The sequence below is a fragment of the Corylus avellana genome, chromosome ca11 (assembly GCF_901000735.1).
Source record: "Corylus avellana chromosome ca11, CavTom2PMs-1.0".
NCBI lineage: Eukaryota > Viridiplantae > Streptophyta > Magnoliopsida > Fagales > Betulaceae > Corylus > Corylus avellana.
Window position 1 is genome coordinate 17,764,942 of NC_081551.1, and position 19,889 is coordinate 17,784,830.

Genomic DNA, 19,889 nt, shown 5'->3' on the forward strand with positions numbered 1-19,889 from the left:
TTCTTCTTGCGCCTAGCCCTTGCCACACTGCTCTGCTCTCTAACATATATAGATTTTCATTTTTGTTTTTTGTTTTTTATTTTCTGTAATTTTGCTATAGCTTCGATTCACTCAGAGCCATTGTAGAGGGTTAGGAGGTGCGGATTCACGCATAGCTCGCCATTTTCATTTCCGAGGATTCCAAGAACCAGCGTTTCCCACCTGTGTCAAATACCGCCATTTCTCCCATTAATCCCGCAAAATTTTACTTCTTAAGCTCTTGATCTTCATTTCGCAGACCTTGCTTCAGTAATCACTAATCAATTTCCGGTTTCGATTTCGTGTAAATTTGTTAGGGTTAGGGTTTTTTTTATTTGGGTTCAATTCCTTAATTACAGATCACATCAGAAAAGAAAAGAAAAGAAAAGAAAATAATTTGTTAATTAGGTTATTGGATTTTGTTGGTGTTTGTAAGTGATGGATAAGAAAAGGGTAGCTGTCCCGCTGGTGTGCCACGGCCATTCCCGGCCAGTAGTGGATCTGTTTTACAGCCCGGTTACTCCCGATGGGTTCTTCCTCATCAGCGCGAGCAAAGGTTCGCATTTGTGTCGATTGGTTTTCGTGCATTCTTCTCGAATTTCTTTATCAAAATTTTGAATTTACTGAGTAGAAACTTGTTCTGTTTGTTCATTTTCATAGGATATGGGTTGTTTTTTTTGTGTTCACATTGGATTGCTATTGCTGCTATTTGTGTCTAGATTTGATAAGAAAACTGTTATTTGTTAGTGATCGGATTGTTCTGAATAACCAATTTATCCGGTTAGGCAAGAATTGGTTTTATTGACTTAATTCTTAATCAAATTTTGAACAGGTAGCTCATCAAGAATTCAATTGTATAACTAGATATACAACTCGGGTTCAGTGAACAATTGAAATTAATTGTATGCATTAATACCTAGATAGTTATAATGGTGGTGAGTTCTAATATTTTTATATCAACAAGATAGTCCATGGAACTGTGGCACTAGGATACATGTAAATATAGGTGAATGTTCCCTGCAATGTAATGGATTTATTAAATGTAATGGAGGTGATATCTGAGTTTTTCTACCTTTGTGGTTCAGATTCTAATCCAATGCTCAGAAATGGAGAGACTGGGGATTGGATTGGGACATTTGAGGGACATAAGGGTGCGGTGTGGAGTTGCTGCTTGGATACTAATGCTTTACGCGCTGCTACTGGTTCTGCGGACTTCACTGCGTATGAATTAATTATTTCCCTTGTTTACTCGATGCATTTATCAATGCTGTATGCTTTGCATGGTGTGAAATCATTTGGAAAATTATTTTTGTTAAAGAAATGTCTTTGGCACTACTGTGAAGCATGAGAACACCCTTCATGTTTAACTTAGCCAGGAAACTTTTCTGAATTGTTTATTGTAATCTGATGTTAACATTTTCTGAATTATTTTTGTTAAAGAAATGTCTTTGGCACTACTGTGAAGCATGGGAACACTCTCTATGTTTAACTTAGCCAGGAAACTTTTCTGAATTGTTTATTGTAATCTGATGTTAGCATTTTCTATGTCTGTCTTTGTTTCGATTTAGGCTTCTTGTCAGTTTTGGCATTATTAGGTATCCCACTTATTTTCCCTTATACTCCGTGTTATGTTGGCCATGCATTCCTAGTCTGTATATACTCATCTAAAAGTTGGAACCATGATAAGTTTGTTGTTCTTCTTGATGGAGTATTTTATATGGTGTAAAATACAGAGTTACAAGTAGTTGAGTGGGGTTTTAGTTAAGCATTTATATTCAGCAGTATAGTGCCATTACAACGTCTTTGTTAATCTAAGAAAAACTGGAATGAATGTTGCAAGTCTCATTTAGTGTTGTGTACTGAATAAAAGTTGACATGTTATGTGGCTTGATCTCATTTGCAGGAAAATTTGGGATGCATTAACAGGTGATGAGTTGCACTCATTTGAACACAAGCACATTGTTCGAGCCTCTGCTTTTTCAGAGGTAGTTTTAGCTTTTTTGTTTATGTGTTTTTGAATACACACATACAAGCATATGCATGCATGTCAATTTACACACAGACACAATAGCAAAACATGGTGGGTGGGGGGCGGATTGAGGAAACTTAATAGTAATACAGTTAGCTGTTGAGAGCAACTTATGAAAATACTTATTACCATTTGTTGGAGTCTTACCTAGGGGTGTAAATGAGCCGAGTTTGGGCGAGCTTTGGCTGTCCAGGCTCGGCTCGTTTATTTTTGGGTCAGGCTCGAGCTCGAGTCGAGCCCGACTTTGCTGCTCGAGCTCGGCTCGACAGGATTAGAACCCTGTTCGAGCTCGAGCTCGAGCTCGTCTATTTTGCTCGGGCTCGACTTTTTTTCTTTTTTTTTTTTGACTTTGTAATTTAAGTGTATTAGATTATTACAAAAATCATCCAATTGGTACAGATCTGAAGAAAAAGCTAATTGACTGCAGATTTTTGATAAGTAATTGATTGTAGAAACGTCACAATAAACCATTTTCAATTGGTACAGATCTAAAACTAAGACCATAGTTATTAGAATTGGATGACAATAAAGAAGGGAAACTGCAAATAAAACTCAAAACTGCTGAATTAACACAGCTTCTGCAGCTGTAATACAACAAAACTTCATGAACTGTGCCAATTTTGAATATGGACATCTTTGTTCAAGTCCAAGCCCTTATCTTTGTTCAACAATCACAACCTAAACCATCAGTAAACAACAAGGTCTTCATATTTCACGACAAGAGCTGATATTACCAAGATTACAACTAAGAATACCAGAAAGTTGGCAAGCAGAAAAGCCATTCATCTAGTCATCCAAAAAAGAAAAATCATTGTTCATCTAAAACTAGCCAGGATGTCGTCCATTTTTGACAAATAATTATTCCTTTGGGAGGTACTTTCATTCTCCTTGGATTATCAAAAACATTCTTAAAATCATACCATTATCATGCTCCTTTTAATGATAAAAAATTAAACCTGAACTTCCATTGTGGTTTTTATTTTTTATTTTAAAAAAACCACTCGTGTAGCAAAACCCCAAACCACCCACCACCCAAGAAGAAACGGAGAAAAAATAACCCAAAAAGAAAAGAAAAACCCACAAATCTTATCACCTCCTCCGCCTCCGATCCGCGGCGTACTGCGAGTCTGCGAGAGTGAAACGACCTCCGAGAGCGGCGTGGACAGCGGGGTTGGCAGCGGCAAGTTCCTGGAAACCGAGCACGAGCCGTTTAGCTTCAGCCAGGCGTCAAGGTGTGTGGTTGCTGCGGTGGTGGTGGTGGTTGCTGTTGGGGGCACTGGGGGAGTGGTAGGAGCGGGCCGAGCGGCAACAGAGATAGGAGGCGAGGAGGATGGTGGAGACAGTGAGAGGAGAGTCGAGAGAATGGAGAGAATAGAGATCAGAGATGATAGATTTAGGTTAAATTTGGGTTCTCTAATTTGCAACCGTTGGATTTGGAAAAATAATTAAATTTTAAATATTAACGGTTGGATTCGTTTTACCAAAAGCTTATCCCATGTGGCTGTCCCTACTTAGATCTGATGTGCTTGTTTAATATGATCCATTGATTATATATACGTTTTCAACATTTAATATTACTCGTCAGATTAGATCAAACAAGGCAAGCTTACGGTGTCTCTGTTACACCATATACATTCTTCTTAGTAAATGCTTGATAGCTGTCATCCATTAATATCATCCAATGGCTATTAGATCATCATAACATTTTGGACGGCTACGATTACACTTATATACCATAGATCAAATTTAAATTCAATTAAATTATTAAATTCAATAAAAAATTCAAAATTCAAAATTTAGGAATTATGAATAAATATTGTGTTATGTAGTATTATTTAGGATCAGTTTGATATTTCAATTTTAATAATTAATATTTTAAAAATTGTGCTTTTTTCAATCTCATATTTTTTTTTTCTTCTTATTTTAGATTAAGTATTTTTTAAATCACAACGTAAAATGCTTTATGTCACACACTCACACACACTAATCACTATTATCATATTACATATAGTATTATTTAGTTAATATGTTAAAATGTTAATGCTTAATATGGGTCAAGTATATAATGTCAATATTAATATATATTGTATCTTATATATAAACATTTATATACTTATATGGTTTTATGATTGTATCATTATCTGATTTATATGGGTAATGGGTCAATGTTAATTGTTATAACTTATATACTTATATTATATGTTCTCATTATCACAATTCATGATATATGATTTAAATTCAAATTGTTAAGTTTTTATTTACCATAAATTGTGATTATAAATTTATAATGTGTAAATTATAAGAAACACATTAGTTACTTAATTATTAATCATTTAATCTAATAGTAATACTCAAACTCTAAGTAATAAATTCATATGATGTAATGGTCATACACTCATACTTAAATTTTATGATCATATTATCTCACAATTAATATTAATATTATCTTAGATCTAAGATCATGTGATACATCATATATGTTTTATAAGAATAAAGTATATAATTATAATGTATTGATTAAATAACACGATAACTTATGCAGATATACCATATGATTATATAATGATTAATGATTATGTGATATATACGATTTCAATTTCCAAAGTATAAACTATCTAATTATAATATTTGTATTAAATGACACAATAACTTGTGCGGTTGTACACTTGTACTATATAATTATATCATATGATAAAATGATTAATGATAATATATATATATATATATATATATATATATATATGTTTTTATATTAATATATACATATATTATATATATTATATATATACACACATATACATAAATAACTAAAAAAAAACAAAGGTATATAATATATTTGTTATTATTGAGTGAATGAGTAATATTGATTATATATTGTTATTTGTTACTTAATAAAAAATATACGAGCCGAGCTTAATAAACGAGGCGAGCCTTATATGAGCCGAGCTCACGAGCTGCTCACGAGTTAGCCGAGTCGAGCCGAGCCTGCTTCGTTTAATATTCGAGCTAGGATTTGTGTTCACGAAGTGCTTCACTTAATATTCGAGTCGAGCACGAGCCGAGCTTATGCGAGCCGAGCCCGAGCTTGCTCGCGAGACGCTTCGCTCACTTAACAGCCCTACCCATGGATAATAAGGGACAACATCAAATTTGGACTCTTCAAACACATCCACAGAGGGAGATTGTACACCGTTAACATTACTGCCCATATGCTATATGTTGTACTCATATTACCATATGGGTTGAAACCATCACTTGCTAAGCCAAGCCGCACGTTGCGAGAATCACTTGCAAACCACTCATGTCTTTTATCAAACTCTTTCCATACAATAGAATCGGCGGGGTGTCTGAGAGTATTGCCATCATCTTCTCGACCTTCTTTGTGCCACCGCATTTCCTTGGCCATTTCTTTTGTCATAAACAACCGTTGTAACCTTGATTTTATTGAGAAATACCGTAAGACCTTTTGAGGAATATTACTTTTTTTGCCTTTGCCATCAATCCATCTTGAATTGTTGCACTTTGGGCATACCACTTTGTCTGCATGTTCTTTCCAAAAACGCACACAGCCATTTTTGCATGCGTGTATCTTATCGTAATCGAATCTCACGTGTCGCCTAAACTGTATTACTTCTATATACGAGAGTAGCAATGTCTCTCCATCTGGGAGGGCCGCCTTTATCAAGTCAATCATCATATCAAACGCCTTGTTACTCATTTTGCAGAACGCCTTTATATGAAGCATCTTCAGTATAAAAGCAATTTGTGTAAATTTCTTGCAGCTTAGATAAAGTTCTCGTAAACCATCTTCCCAAAATCGGTAAAAGGAGCTTGTTTGTTCGTGATCATTAGTTGTGGGGCCCAGTGAAGTAGAGGATTCTCTGATGTTAGCATCAACAAATATCCTCATGCATACATTGTCTAACAAATCTTCAACTGCATCAACCTCCTCCATCATTTCAGTTGTATATGTGTGCATGTTTGTAAAAGTGTTTACCCTAAAATAATCTTCTTCCCCGTGAAATATCCATCGAGTGTATGTCGGAGTAAATCCATTCATATACAAGTGACCCTTCACCTCGCTAATATGAGAATAATATCGATTTGCACAATCACGGCATGGACACTTTGTCATATCACGTGAATCAACTGATTTAACTGCCATTCCCATGAATTGTTCCACACCTATTTGAAATCGCTCTGAACATCGAGTACTTTCCCGCATCCAACTCCTATCCATATTGATGTTCCTATTAGAGGTTATTCGTTATGTACATGTACGCACACAAAGAAATTAGAAGATCAGATTCTTAAGAATTAATAGAATTAAATGAGAGCTCTATTCTCAAATATTGATGCTAGCTCAATGCCATGTTACCTAACAAAATATTCTAGAAGTGGGTTAGTAGTTTAGAACAAATTTTTATTTGTAATTTATTTACTTGTTTAACTCAATGACAGTTTTACATTTTTTACCATTGTTGTTAGCTTTGATATTTATTATAGAATGTTGTCTTGCTTTAAGTTTATTGTGATGCTTTCTTATTGCACTTAAATGGAAAAGACAATACAATCATGTACTAATCCTAATATAAGAATAAGACTTCATACTAATAAACAAGTAATAATAAGAGAAGAAGCAAGGTTTAATAGGTTACAAGAGAAGAAGAGAGGTTTTAATGCAACCACAAGAGAAGAAGGGAGAGATGCAGTGGGAATACAAGTTTTCAGACGATCACGTGTGCGATCGATCGCACCACCAGAAAGGTTTTTACTTGTAGTGAGTGCGATCGATCGCACAATCAGGGGATTCAGCACGTAGTGCGATCGATCGCACCACCATAAAGGTTTTTACTTTCTAGTGGTGCGATCGATCGCACCACCATAAAGGTTTTTACTTTCTGGTGGTGTGATCGATCGCACAGTCAGGGGATTCAGCCCGTAGTGCGATCGATCGCACAATCAGGGGATTCAGCACGTAGTGCGATCGATCACACTACTAGAAAGGTTTATACTTGTAGTGAGTGTGATCGATCACACTACGGCCTGAGAGAACCACAACTATTTTTCTAGGACTCTTAAAACATACTTAACTATAGCCCTGGAATAAGTTTTTTCACAGATCATTGACCAAAGCCAACTAGAAGTAGCCAAAACAGATCAAAGTTGAAAGCCAACTAGAAGTAGCAAAGGCACTAAAAAAGAATTCAGAATAGAACCAACTTAAACTTCAAAGTTCAAAAGAGTAGAGTTATGAAATCTACAAAATCTTAAGATACACACAAGCTTAAAAGCTATCCCAACCAATAACCTATTTTTATTCTCTTTTTCAGTTTTGATGATTTGGTAGAGAATAAAACCATAGCCACAAAGACTAAGGCCTCAACATGACTATAGCAAATCTTACTAGCTTCCCCTTTTGTTTTTCTATTACTATAACCAGCTCATTCATTTTGTAGAGCTATAACTATATGTTCTCTTACATTTGGGGCAACAACAAAACTGTTCAAGATGTTCTTGGTATGTAAATATTTTAAAGCAAAAAATCAAATTAAGTTATTAGGGTTTTTGTGCGATTTCAATTTTGACAATTAAATCTTTAATTTTTTTATCTACGTCTCTCTGTCAATATGTCATCCAATTAATTAACCATATGTTACATCAAACTAATCAAATAATACAACATGGCTCTAGTTTGACACTTTATACAACATGGCTCTAGAATGTTAATTTACAGGTAATGTCATAAATTTTATTTTTCATATATTCTCTCCAATTTGCAGTACTATTAATTACTCTTGCCATGAATAGTTAGGGGTGGTAAGTTCTTGTGTTTCGAGTTCGGGTTGTGTCAAGGTATGCGTATAAGACTATATGGATCAACCCTAATTTTACACATTTAATTAAACGAGTCAGACTCTTTAATTCTAACTCGCTAAATCCATGTTGAGTTTGTGTTGGGTTTGCAGGTCGTGTCATAAGTTATTATCCCTACCTAGATTGCACCAAAAGCTAATTTCATTGCTATAAGAAGTAAGATACTTCACTCGATCATATGCTTTTTATTTTACAACAGTTGTGATCATGACATGGTTATTGCAACCTGCTTGTATAGACCTGCCAAATTTGATGCGTTGATGGGGCATATAATAGTATTTAATTATCTTTAATTAGTGGTTTGAAAGAGAGGCAGGATTGGTGTCAAGCTAGTTTAATATTGCAATCCCAAGAAATCTGTTTGAGATACAATGCCTTTGATTTAAAGGTACTATTTTCTTAAGAGCCTTGATAATAGAGAAAGCTAAAACTTATCCCCAGCTAGTAGTATAAACCTCCCCTTAATACACTCTGTCTTTAATGATATCTCTCCCCGCTTCAATTGCTAACATTCTCCTCAAGGCCCACGTCATGCAATGCCTTAGCGTGTTACTAAAAAATAAGTCATATTTGCGTTGTTATTGTAAAAACACTACTCAAGTTATATTTAGAGCTTATTTATAAACTTAGTTTCATCTGGTAAGATTTGAGCTGCCTAACCAAGGTTTAAAAGGAAACTATTTCGATCCTATTTTTCTTCTTCTTCTTTTCTTGGTGTAGTGACAAAATTCTGAAACTAAGCAAACTATAGACATTACAGGGAAGAAAGTACAGCAGAGATATTTACCATATCAATGACTAGAGACTTGTACGGACACAATCCGAGTTGAGATCACTATATTGAATAAATAAGGAAATTTACCCAACTCCTCAATGGAAAAATTAAAAGAAAAGGAATTCACCTGAAATCAGATTAAAGGGCTATACTCTACAGGTTAGTAAATATGCCATCAAGAAATCAATTGGATTTTCTCCAGAGACAGTATTGACAACAAAATGAAGAGCAAAATTGAATAAATTTACACATAACACAAGCTTGAAATGATCAAATATTAGTCTCCTACTACGTTTGAAAATATCCCAATACTCAAAATCACAAGAAACAGTATAGAAACCACAAAAATCAACCATTTTAGATGCAAAAATGCAACCCATGAACAGTAGATGCAAAATAGAAAGAGAAGAAGAGAAGAGAAACTCATTTAAGGTTTTCAAGGGTTAGGAGAAACTCATACCGGAGAGAAAGCTACAGGAGAGCGTTAAGTGCGCCGGAGTGAGAGCTGGCAGAGAAAGATGCGCTAGAAAGAGAGCTGCCGGAGAGAGAACCTTGCACCAGAGTACTGAGTGAGAGAGAGAGCGATATTAGCAGCTGCAGCTTCTTCTTTTCTTGGTCGTGGGATTTGGGAAACAAATTTCGTCCGAAATTTTGAGCACCCGCCAGTTTTTAGTAGATGGCGGCAATTTATTTTGTGCAGCTCAATTAGTGGCTATTTGGGGTATTTTTCTTTCAAAAAAAATAAAAAATAAAAAATAACAACAACAGCAAAAAAAAAGGCTCCAAAATAAATGAGAAAAATATAAAAAAACATGAAGCAATTTGTAATTTATTTTTTGAATAAATTTTCGTTTTTTTTTTTCAATTATTTTATTATTTATTTGTTAAAATAATAGGGGTATTATATGAATATTAAAAATAAGTGGCATTTTTATACAATTTGGTTGTTCGAGAGGCTACTTTAGTATCTTTTTTATATTTTTCCCAAAAAAAAATTATACTACCAATTTTTTAATTTTTATTTATTTAGTTATTTGTAATTTTTTTCTTATAATATGTTTTTATTATTATAATATTAACTAAAAATTTTTGTTTATAAAATTTTTATGATAAAGGTCATTAAGTTGATATTTCTCTTATAATTAGTTATAAAATAATACAAATTCCAAAGATAATATAAGATCAATATAACTAAGGCACTAAGATAATATAAAAAGCTGACAGTTCAATTGAATGTTGGATTGAACCTTCAATTGTATTTAGTTTGATCTATCAATTGATCATACCACAATCAATGGAACTAATTCATTAGAATCGCTCGGATGCTTGATCGAACATTTAATCTTATCACGATCAATCGAACTAATTCAGTAGGATCGATCGGACATTTGATTCTATCATGATCAATCGAACTAATTCATTATGATCGATCAGATGTTTGATCGAATGATTGATCCTATCGCGATCAATCGAACTAATCTATTAGGATCGATCGGATGTTTGCTCGATCATTTAATCATATCACGATCAATCGAACTAATTCATTATGATCGATCGGATGTTTGATCGAACATTTAATCCTATCACGATCAATCAAACTAATTCAGTAGGATCGATCGGACATTTGATTCTATCATGATCAATCGAACTAATTCATTATGATAGATCAGATGTTTGATCGAACGATTGATACTATCGCGACCAATCGAACTAATCTATTAGGATCGATCATTTAATCATATCACGATCAATCGAACTAATTCATTATGATCAATTGGATGTTTGATCGAACATTTGATCCCATTATGATCGATCAGACTAATATGTAATAGTATCGATCAGAATTGATTTTATCAGATGTTTGATTGAACCTTCAATCATGTCAAGTTTTATTGATTGTATCCCGATCAATTTAAGTAATGCACTAATATAATATAAAATGCTTAGACTTCAATTCAATGCTCGATCGAACATTTAATTTGTTTGAATTTTGTTTGATCATTTGATCTGATCATGATCGATCGAACGAATGCACTAGGTAGGACCAATCGAATATTTGATCAAACCTTCAATTTCAATTGTTTCAATTATTTGATCTTATCACGATCAATCGAACTAATTCATTATGATTGATTGGATATTCGATCAAACCTTCAATTTTAATTGTTTCAAGTTTGATCGATCATTTGATCCTATCATGATCGATTGAACAAATGTACTATGATCAAACGGATTTTTGAACGAACCTTTAATTTCAATTGTTTCAATTTTGATTGTCACTTGATCCTATCATTTCATTGTATCACTATCAAAGTTGTTGTACATTATGCAATTAAAATTTGTCATAAAATTAAAATAAAATAATATATATATATATGTAATCTCTTTTAACATTCTGTTACTGCAATCGATCGCACCCAAAGTGTGATCGATCGCAGTAACAGAAACAACACGCACATGCTGCCCGTATGCGATCGATCGCACCATTTGTGCAATCGATCGATCGCACTCGGACAGCACACCACGTGACCTACTTTAGGTCACTTTCCCCCCACACCCCACATATTTTTCATCTCCAAGCAGCACCCACCCGCGACGCTCCTCCACCGTTTTTCACCACCTCTACCACACAGCCACCACACTGTTCTCTTCTCCGGCAACCATACCAGGTATTTTTCACCACCTCTACTTTACACCCCGTTCCCCATTCCCATCAACACCCCAGCCCTGATCACTTCCCGAACTTTTTTTTTTTCTCATATTTCTGCAATTGTGGGTGTTCATCCACCCACATTGCTTTGTTGTGGTTGGATTTTGATGTTTTTGCAGGGGGTTTTAAGCGGAGTTGCTTTGTTTTGCAATTTTGGTTATCTCTAGTGCACACCAAGTGTTTGTCAAAAGTCCCCAATCAAGCTCATCATGCCAAGAGCTCGAGCTTCGTCCTCCCGAGGGTCCAATACCCGAGCCATTTCTCTCCCGCCCACTTTTGAAGAGCGGGAGCTGCTATTTGAGACCACCTTCGCCATTCGCAAAGACTTTCAAAATCTTGAGGCGACTCAATGGGCAGTCGCCGAGTTCAAGCACCGGGGGCTCAACAAGCTTTTCAAGCCGGTCACCACCATTTCCTACAGAAAATTGGTGATCGAGTTCTATGCCAACCTGTCGCATGACTGCAACAACGTGGCGGCCCTCTCTTCCAAAGTGAAAGGCAAAGCTATTGACGTAACACGAGCCGACATTGCTGCTGCCCTTCAATGCAATCATGAGCACCCTCCAGAAGCCGCACAACTTGCTGAGCAACCAGCCAAATTCTACGTGGCGGAAATCATTGAGGACATGTGCGATGGGCAATATGCCGATTCCCATCATAATGTCGGCAGCCGATCCAAGCTACCTCACGGCTTTGGTTTGTGGACTCCATATTACACCGTAATGCTTTTCCCTTGGGGCACAAATCTCAGAGGCGGGATCAATTTCTTCAAACACTCTACGCCTTCCATAAAGATGCTTGGTACTCCATTCCCGACATAATTTGGAACCAAATTCAGAAATTTTGGAATGGGGTGCACGTTGGAGGAGCGGAGTCCACACATTCATGGGGGTTGCCTTTCCCATACTTAATCTCGTACATCCTCCGGAAGAAAGGCATCAAGGGTACCGCAGCTGATGAGCCAGTCACTACTACTCCCATATTTGGCATTCGCCAATGGAACAAGAGCTTGTCCCACATGCCTCGGGGACTAGTAGCTGGTGCGGAAGAGAGTGAGGCTGAGCCGATGGCTGAAGATGAACCTGTAGTTGAGCCAGAGGCATCTGAGGAGGAGGCACAAAACCGCTCACTTATTGAGTCAGGTGAAGCCAGGCACTGGTGGACTGCCAAAAAGGTATTACTGATTCAAGAACTAGGCAGGGAGGAAGCAATCTCTTGGCCGGGATTTCAAAAAGAATTTCTCCAGCAATATTTTCCCAAGATTCTTAGGGACGCGAAGGCTCGAGAATTCATGGACCTCACCCAGGGAAATATGACAGTCGCCCAGTATGCTGGCCGCTTCAATGAATTGGCTCGCTTTGCTCCCTACTTGGTGGCGGATGAACAAAATCGAGTAAAGAAGTTTGAACAGGGTCTCAACCCACAAATCCATGAGCGTGTTGTATGCTTTGAAATTCAAGATTTTGTGAAATTAGTCAACAAGGCGTCTCTAGTTGAAGAGAGCGTGAAGAGAAGTGCTTTGGCAATAGCGGAAACACGAAAGAGGGCTGCACCCCCACCAAATCAAAACCAAGCTGGATGGAAACGAAGACCGAACGGAAATAACTAGGGAGTCAAACCCATGGGGAACAGACCGAGTTTAGCCATCGGCGTGCCCTGTCCAAAATGTCAACGCCCCTACTACGGATTGTGTCGTACGGAGACTAACATGTGCTACCGATGCGGTCAGGCCGGTCACTCTGCCCGGGATTGCCCAAGGGCAAAAGGAGGTGTTGCATCACTACAGGCAAGGAATAATCGCATACCACCCACTCCAGCAAAGGTTTATGCCCTCACACTAGGTGAAACAGAAACGGAGAATGGAGTAGTCACAGGTATTCTATCTCTCTTATTTGGCAAGGCTGTGGTTTTATTCGATTCTAGAGCTACTCATTCTTTTATATCAGCTAAGTATGCTAGGAGATTTTGTATTAATATAGAACCAATGGAAGTAGGAGTACTAGTATCTACCCTGGTAGGCAAATTAGTGTTATGCAGGAAAATAGTCTTGGGTTGCCCAATTCTTATTGAGGGAAGAATCCTCACGGCTAATTTGATAGTGTTCGATATGGAAGGGTTCGATATTATCCTCGAAATGGATTGGTTATCAAACAATCATGCCATCATTGATTGCCACAACAAAGAGATAATTTTCAGATTTCCAACTAACTCCGAATTCAAATTTGTGGGAACCAAGGTGGGCGCCACTCCACAACTAATCTCAGCAATACAAGCCAAGCAATTATTATTAGAAGGATGGCAAGTCTACCTGGCATGCTTAAAGGAGTCGCCTCAAGAGGAGAGAAAAATGGAGGAGATAACAGTGGTACAAGAATTTCTTGATGTCTTTCCAGGACTTCCTCCTGACAGGGAGATAGAATTTTGCATTGATTTAATTCCGAGAGCAGCTCCAATATCCTAGGCACCCTACAGGATGGCACTAGCAGAATTAAAAGAATTGAAGACCCAGCTACAAGAATTGTTAGACAAAGGATTTATTCGCCCCAGCATATCGCTATGGGGAGCGCCTGTGCTCTTTGTGAAAAAGAAGGATGGTACTTTTCGGATGTGTATTGACTACCAAGAACTTAAAAAAATCACCATAAAAAATCGATATCCACTACCTCGCATAGACGATTTGTTCAACCAGCTGAAGGGTGCTCTGATTTTCTCAAAGATCGACCTTCGTTTGGGGTATCACCAGTTGAGGTGTAGAAAAAGACAACAGAAAGATAATTGTGGAGAAGAAATTTGTATTTCTGATGTGTTTTGAATTGTACAATGGAATGGCCTATTTATAGTTGAATGAGGCCGTAAAAGAAAGGAAATACAATAATTACAAAATAATACAATAATTATAGAATAAATTAACTTGCAAGAAAACAATCTCTATAAGGAAATTAACTTGGCAACCAAGCCAAGTGTAGGGACCAAGTAACTTGGCAACCAAGCCAAGAGTAAGGACCAAGCAAAGAGAGGATTCATAATATTCTAACAACGGTTCTGGCCATTAAGGAGGGAAGATATTTCCAAGATGGCTTTCCGCACCCGATATGGCCATTATGAGTATTTGGTAATGCCATTTGGAATAGCTAACGCCCCAGTAGCATTCATGGACCTGATGAATCGAGTATTCCATGATTTCTTAGATCAATTCGTGGTGGTGTTCATTGACGATATCTTAATCTACTCCAAAAGCTTGAAAGAACATGAAGACCATTTGAGGTGTGTTTTGCAAAGGCTTAGAGAAAAACAGTTGTACGCAAAGTTTTCAAAGTACGAGTTTTGGTTGGATAGAGTCACTTTTCTCGGACATGTAGTATGAAAAGACGGCATCTCAGTAGGCCCCAAGAAAGTTGAAGCTGTAGTAAATTGGGAGAGACCCACCAATGTACATGAAATCAGAAGTTTCTTGGGTCTGGCTGGCTATTATCGGCGTTTTGTAGAAGGTTTTTCAAAATTGTCTAGATCGCTGACTGCTTTGACAAGAAAGAATGCTCGTTTCTTGTGGACTGATGAATGTGAGCAAAGTTTTCAAGAACTAAAACGGCGGTTGGTAACTGCTCCAATTTTAACGCTTCCATCAGAATCTTGTGAATTTGTTATTTATAGCGACGCTTCTAGAAAGGGGCTTGGCTGCGTCCTCATGCAAAATGACAGAGTAGTAGCATATGTCTCTCGACAACTTAAAAGTTATGAGCTGAATTATCCCACCCATGATTTAGAACTTGCTACAATAGTTTTTGCATTAAAAATCTGGAGACATTATCTTTACGGGGTGAAGTGCGAAATTTATACAGATCACAAAAGCCTTAAATACTTATTCACGCAGAAGGAACTAAATTTAAGGCAGAGGCGATGGCTGGAGCTAATAAAGGACTACAACTGTGTAATTAATTACCACACCGGGAAAGCCAACGTGGTTACAGATGCCTTAAGCGGAAAATCAAGAAGTGAGATAGCATGTTTAAAATCCTTGCCCCATAATCTAAAGACGGACATTGAGAGGCTCGATATGGAGATCGTGATAGGAGAGGTGCAAGCATTAATGGCGAAACTCGAGATTAAATCCACACTACTGGAGGATATCCGCGTGGCTCAAGAAAAAGGTGAAGAGATCATTCAAATTAAAGAGAAAGCCAACAAAGGTTGGATCTTGGGTTTTGGTACCACATCAGATGGTTTGTTCAGATACCAGAATAGAGTTTGTGTGCCTAATAATGAGGATATAAAGAAGTTGATATTGGAAGAAGAACACGTCTCACCATATACAGTACACCCAGGAGGCACTAAGATGTATCGGGATCTTAAGGAACGCTTTTGGTGGAACGGAATGAAGCGGGACATTGCTGAATTTGTAGGGCGATGCTCAACATGTCAACAAATCAAAGCAGAACATCAAAGACCTGCAGGACCACTGCAACCTTTAGAAATACCGGTGTGGAAATGGGAAGCAATAGCCATGGACTTTTTAGTGGGGTTACCACGAACTCAGGCGGGGTACGATGCAATATGGGTGATTGTGGATAGGTTGACTAAAGCCGCTCACTTTATTCCAATAAAGGTGAGATACTCACTGGAGAAGCTGACAGAACTGTATTTACATGAGATTGTTCGATTACATGGGGTACCTGTATCAATAGTGTCGGATAGAGATTCTCGTTTCACGTCAAGATTTTGGAAGAGTCTACAAGAAGCAATGGGGACTAAGTTGAGATTTAGCACTGCATATGTAACATCCCCAGCCCGTTAGGGTTAGGTTTGTTAATGATTTTCTTACTTGCAAAGATCCATAAGGTTTATCAACTAAACAATACTAGTATAACAATGAATGCATGAAAGTCTAGAATATCATGTCTAAAAATAATAACTAAACTGAAATATTCTTGTTTAACAGAAATATGTCTCACAACGAGATAGATATCCTTATTAAAATAAATCTATCAATTTATGAAAGAAAACTGTGCCAACGCACTTATTAACTTGACTAATATGAAATCATAAGAAATCCTAAATACGCCCGCCCCCATTCCGGCCTCCTAGTGCAGCCTGGTCACCACCTGAAACAAGAAATAAAAACTAATGAGCCCAAAGGGGGCCCAGTAAGTGAAATCCACAGCCATGAGCAGTTTTACTCCTTGTCCCGTTTTGAAAAATGGAACTCATAACTACATATGTTCCCAGTATATTTTTAAAGAAAACAGAAAGTAAATAAAATATATTTTCATCAATAAAATTGATGATAGTCTTTATCTCATACTAGGGCCCATGTATACTGTTACCCCCATATACTAGGGTTGCGCGGTCCTTGCGACCTGGGATGAGATACTGTGGCCGCAGCCCCGTCCCCTGGCCAGCCGATTAACTCTGGGTGCACTCAGCATGGCAAAAATAAAACTATGATGGAACCACCTTCTGGCAGAGCCTCCTTCAGCGGTTGCGCCTCCATCCTTAGCATCGGTACCGAGCTTTTCTCTTGTTTCTCTTGGGCCAAAAATACACTCCTCCCTACATGTGCCCTCATTTTATAACATTCTTTTCTCATTGCTTGTACTTCTCTAGGGCAACATGTAGGAGGGTTTATGTTTATTGTCTCAAAATTCTCTTTATAAACATCACTATTTTCACAATATCTCTTTTTCTCAAACTTGTCGTGCATGTAGCAAAATTCCATAATATCAACAAAATAATCATTTGCAATTGAAAACAAAATTGCATAAATAGCATGACATGATAGTTTTTTATGGAAGGGATAATAAATTCACTTACCTCTTGACTGCAGTAAAATTTTCCTCTGACTGCTAACTAATCTCCTCAAGGAAATACAGACACATTACTACCCTCATACACGTCACCACAAAACATTCTACTACTATTATGAGTTGGCTTGCTAATAAATTGAGAATGAACTTACTTAGGTATTTAGGTATATTTTCTCTTAAAATTTTCAGAATTTATTTTATTTAGTAGTACTCCTTTATGTATATATACTTTAAGTTCTTCCATACTATATATATATATATATATATATATATGTATATATATTTACACTGCCCACTACCCCATCTATATATATATAGGTGAACAACTTGAATACCATATATATATATATACACGTCCGTTAGCATGCTATATATATATATATATATATATATAGTTACCGTGGGGAGTAAAAACAAAGAGACAAATCTCTTTCCACTACAGGAAAACCTGACAACCAGGGTAAAATGCTGAAATTTGACTCACAATTGTGCTATTAATGAGTATATATATATATATATCAGATGAAGAAAAGCAAATATGTGAGGCCATACCTAACACACACAGGGAGAGCAACGTGACGAGGGAAAAGTGAGCGGCAAGAAAAATCCCTTTTCTCTTTTCTTTTTTTTTTTTCTTTCTTTCTTTCTCTCTTGGTGTGCGGCAAGCTTGTTTCACTCCCTTAAATAGGCTGAGTAGAAGATCAGAGGAAATAGGTTTTCAAGGAGCTTAGGGTTTTTTTTTTTCTTTTGGTAGTCGGCGCCTAGGGCCGGGCTTCAATATATATATATATATATTATGTATTATTATTATATATTTTTAATTCGTCCATTCTAATTGTTAACCTAAGCCAACCCATTTTTTTTAAAAAAAAAATCTACGAGTCAACTAAAAATACTCTAAAGGGACTTAGGATTGTCACAGCATACCATCCTCAGACGGACGGACAGTCAGAAAGGACCATCCAAACATTGGAGGACATGTTACGAGCCTGTGTACTAGATTTCAGTGGTAGCTAGGCATGCTATCTTCCTTTGGTGGAATTCGCTTACAATAACAGCCATCAAGCAAGCATTGGAATGGCTCCATATGAAGCATTGTACGGATGAAAATGTCGATCCCCACTTTATTGGGACGAGCTTGGTGAACGAAGGATTTTAGGACCAGATATTGTGCAGGATACCATAGATAAAGTTGCTTTAATTCGGCAAAGACTGTCAGCAGCTCAAGACCGACAGAAAAGTTATGTAGATATACGTCGAAGAAGCTTGGAATTTACAGAAGGCGACAAAGTGTTTCTTAGAGTGGCACCAATGAAGGGAGTCACTAGATTTGGTAAGAAAGGGAAGTTGAACCCCCGCTTCATCGGACCGTTTGAAATTCTAGAGAGAGTGGGTCTTGTGGCCTATCGTATAGCCTTACCTCCGGGACTTGCAAATATACATAATGTCTTTCATGTCTCTATGCTGAGAAAATACATCCCTGACCCTTCTCACGTAATTCGATATGAACCTTTGCAGTTACAAGGAGATTTGGCATATGAAGAGGTTCCGGTAAAATTATTAGATCGCAAGGTCTAAGAGCTACGTACGAAAAGCATTCCACTAGTGAAAGTTTTGTGGAAGAATCATGAAATCGAAGAAGCGTCGTGGGAATTAGAAGATGAGATACGCAAGAAATACCCTTTTCTATTTGCTGAGAACTAGTAGAATATAAGGTATGCGCTAGCGGATAGATTTATTTATGTATTTGATTACTATTGCAATATGGTGCATTTATATAGACTAAACAAATTCCGAGGACGGAATTTTTATAAGGGGGGAGAATGTGACATCCTATAAATTTTATAGATTAAAATAAAATTATAAAGCATTTTTGTTTTTATATATATAAGAAGACTCTTTTAGTTAGGAGAGTATTAGTGGAATTATTAGCATATTAAATACTTGGGAGTCTTGTGGATTTTTTGGAGGATTTATTGCTTAATAATAATAATAATAATTATTATTATTATTATTTAAAAAAAAATGAAGAGATAAAATCAACGTGTCTTACCTTCATCAACGTGTCTTACTTTTATTTTGGACTTGCCATGTGTTTTCATGCATTAAATAAAGCCTCCACGTAATGGGGCAATTGTACTCTTGCATGACTTTTCCCCTTAGCCTTTAAACACATGTCCTTCAACTTAAATATTTTTGTATTATTATATATCTCTCTCAATACTATAAATATCCAAGAGCCTTCTTTTCCCCTCACGACCACAAGTAGCGAAACAGGAGGTTATTTCAATTTCTTTTCTTGCAACCCCCATTCTAGCACAGTAGCGGTAAGGACCCTTTTCTCTATTATCATTTTATTTTATTTTTTATTTTCTTGAAAGAGATTTAGGGTAGGTTAGTATTTGCTTCTTATGGGTATTTTAGGATTCTTGTATGGGTGGTTATCTAAGGAGTTTGACTCTTATTATTGGAATGTTAGTTTGTAGGTTTTATAGAGATTATATATATATATATTTTGTTTAGACAGATTTTTTTCTCGCATAAGCCAGTATAATGTTTTTGTGATTAACTATTATACATCCATAATAATGATAATAACAATAATAAATTATTTTTATGTGTAAGACTTATTGAATAAATGTTTAGCACCTCACACACACACACACACACACACACACA

At 36.7% G+C, this 19,889-nt stretch overlaps 1 protein-coding gene across 1 annotated transcript in view; it reads left to right on the plus strand.

Moving 5' to 3' along the window:
* Positions 1–19,889, plus strand: part of LOC132165376 (uncharacterized) — a 32,207-nt gene continuing 12,318 nt past the window's right edge. The window contains exons 1-3 of the mRNA XM_059575909.1: positions 1–574; positions 1,104–1,239; positions 1,922–2,003. Coding sequence (XP_059431892.1) covers positions 457–574; positions 1,104–1,239; positions 1,922–2,003 — 336 coding nt within the window. The 5' untranslated portion in view covers positions 1–456. The remainder of the gene's footprint in view (positions 575–1,103; positions 1,240–1,921; positions 2,004–19,889) is intronic.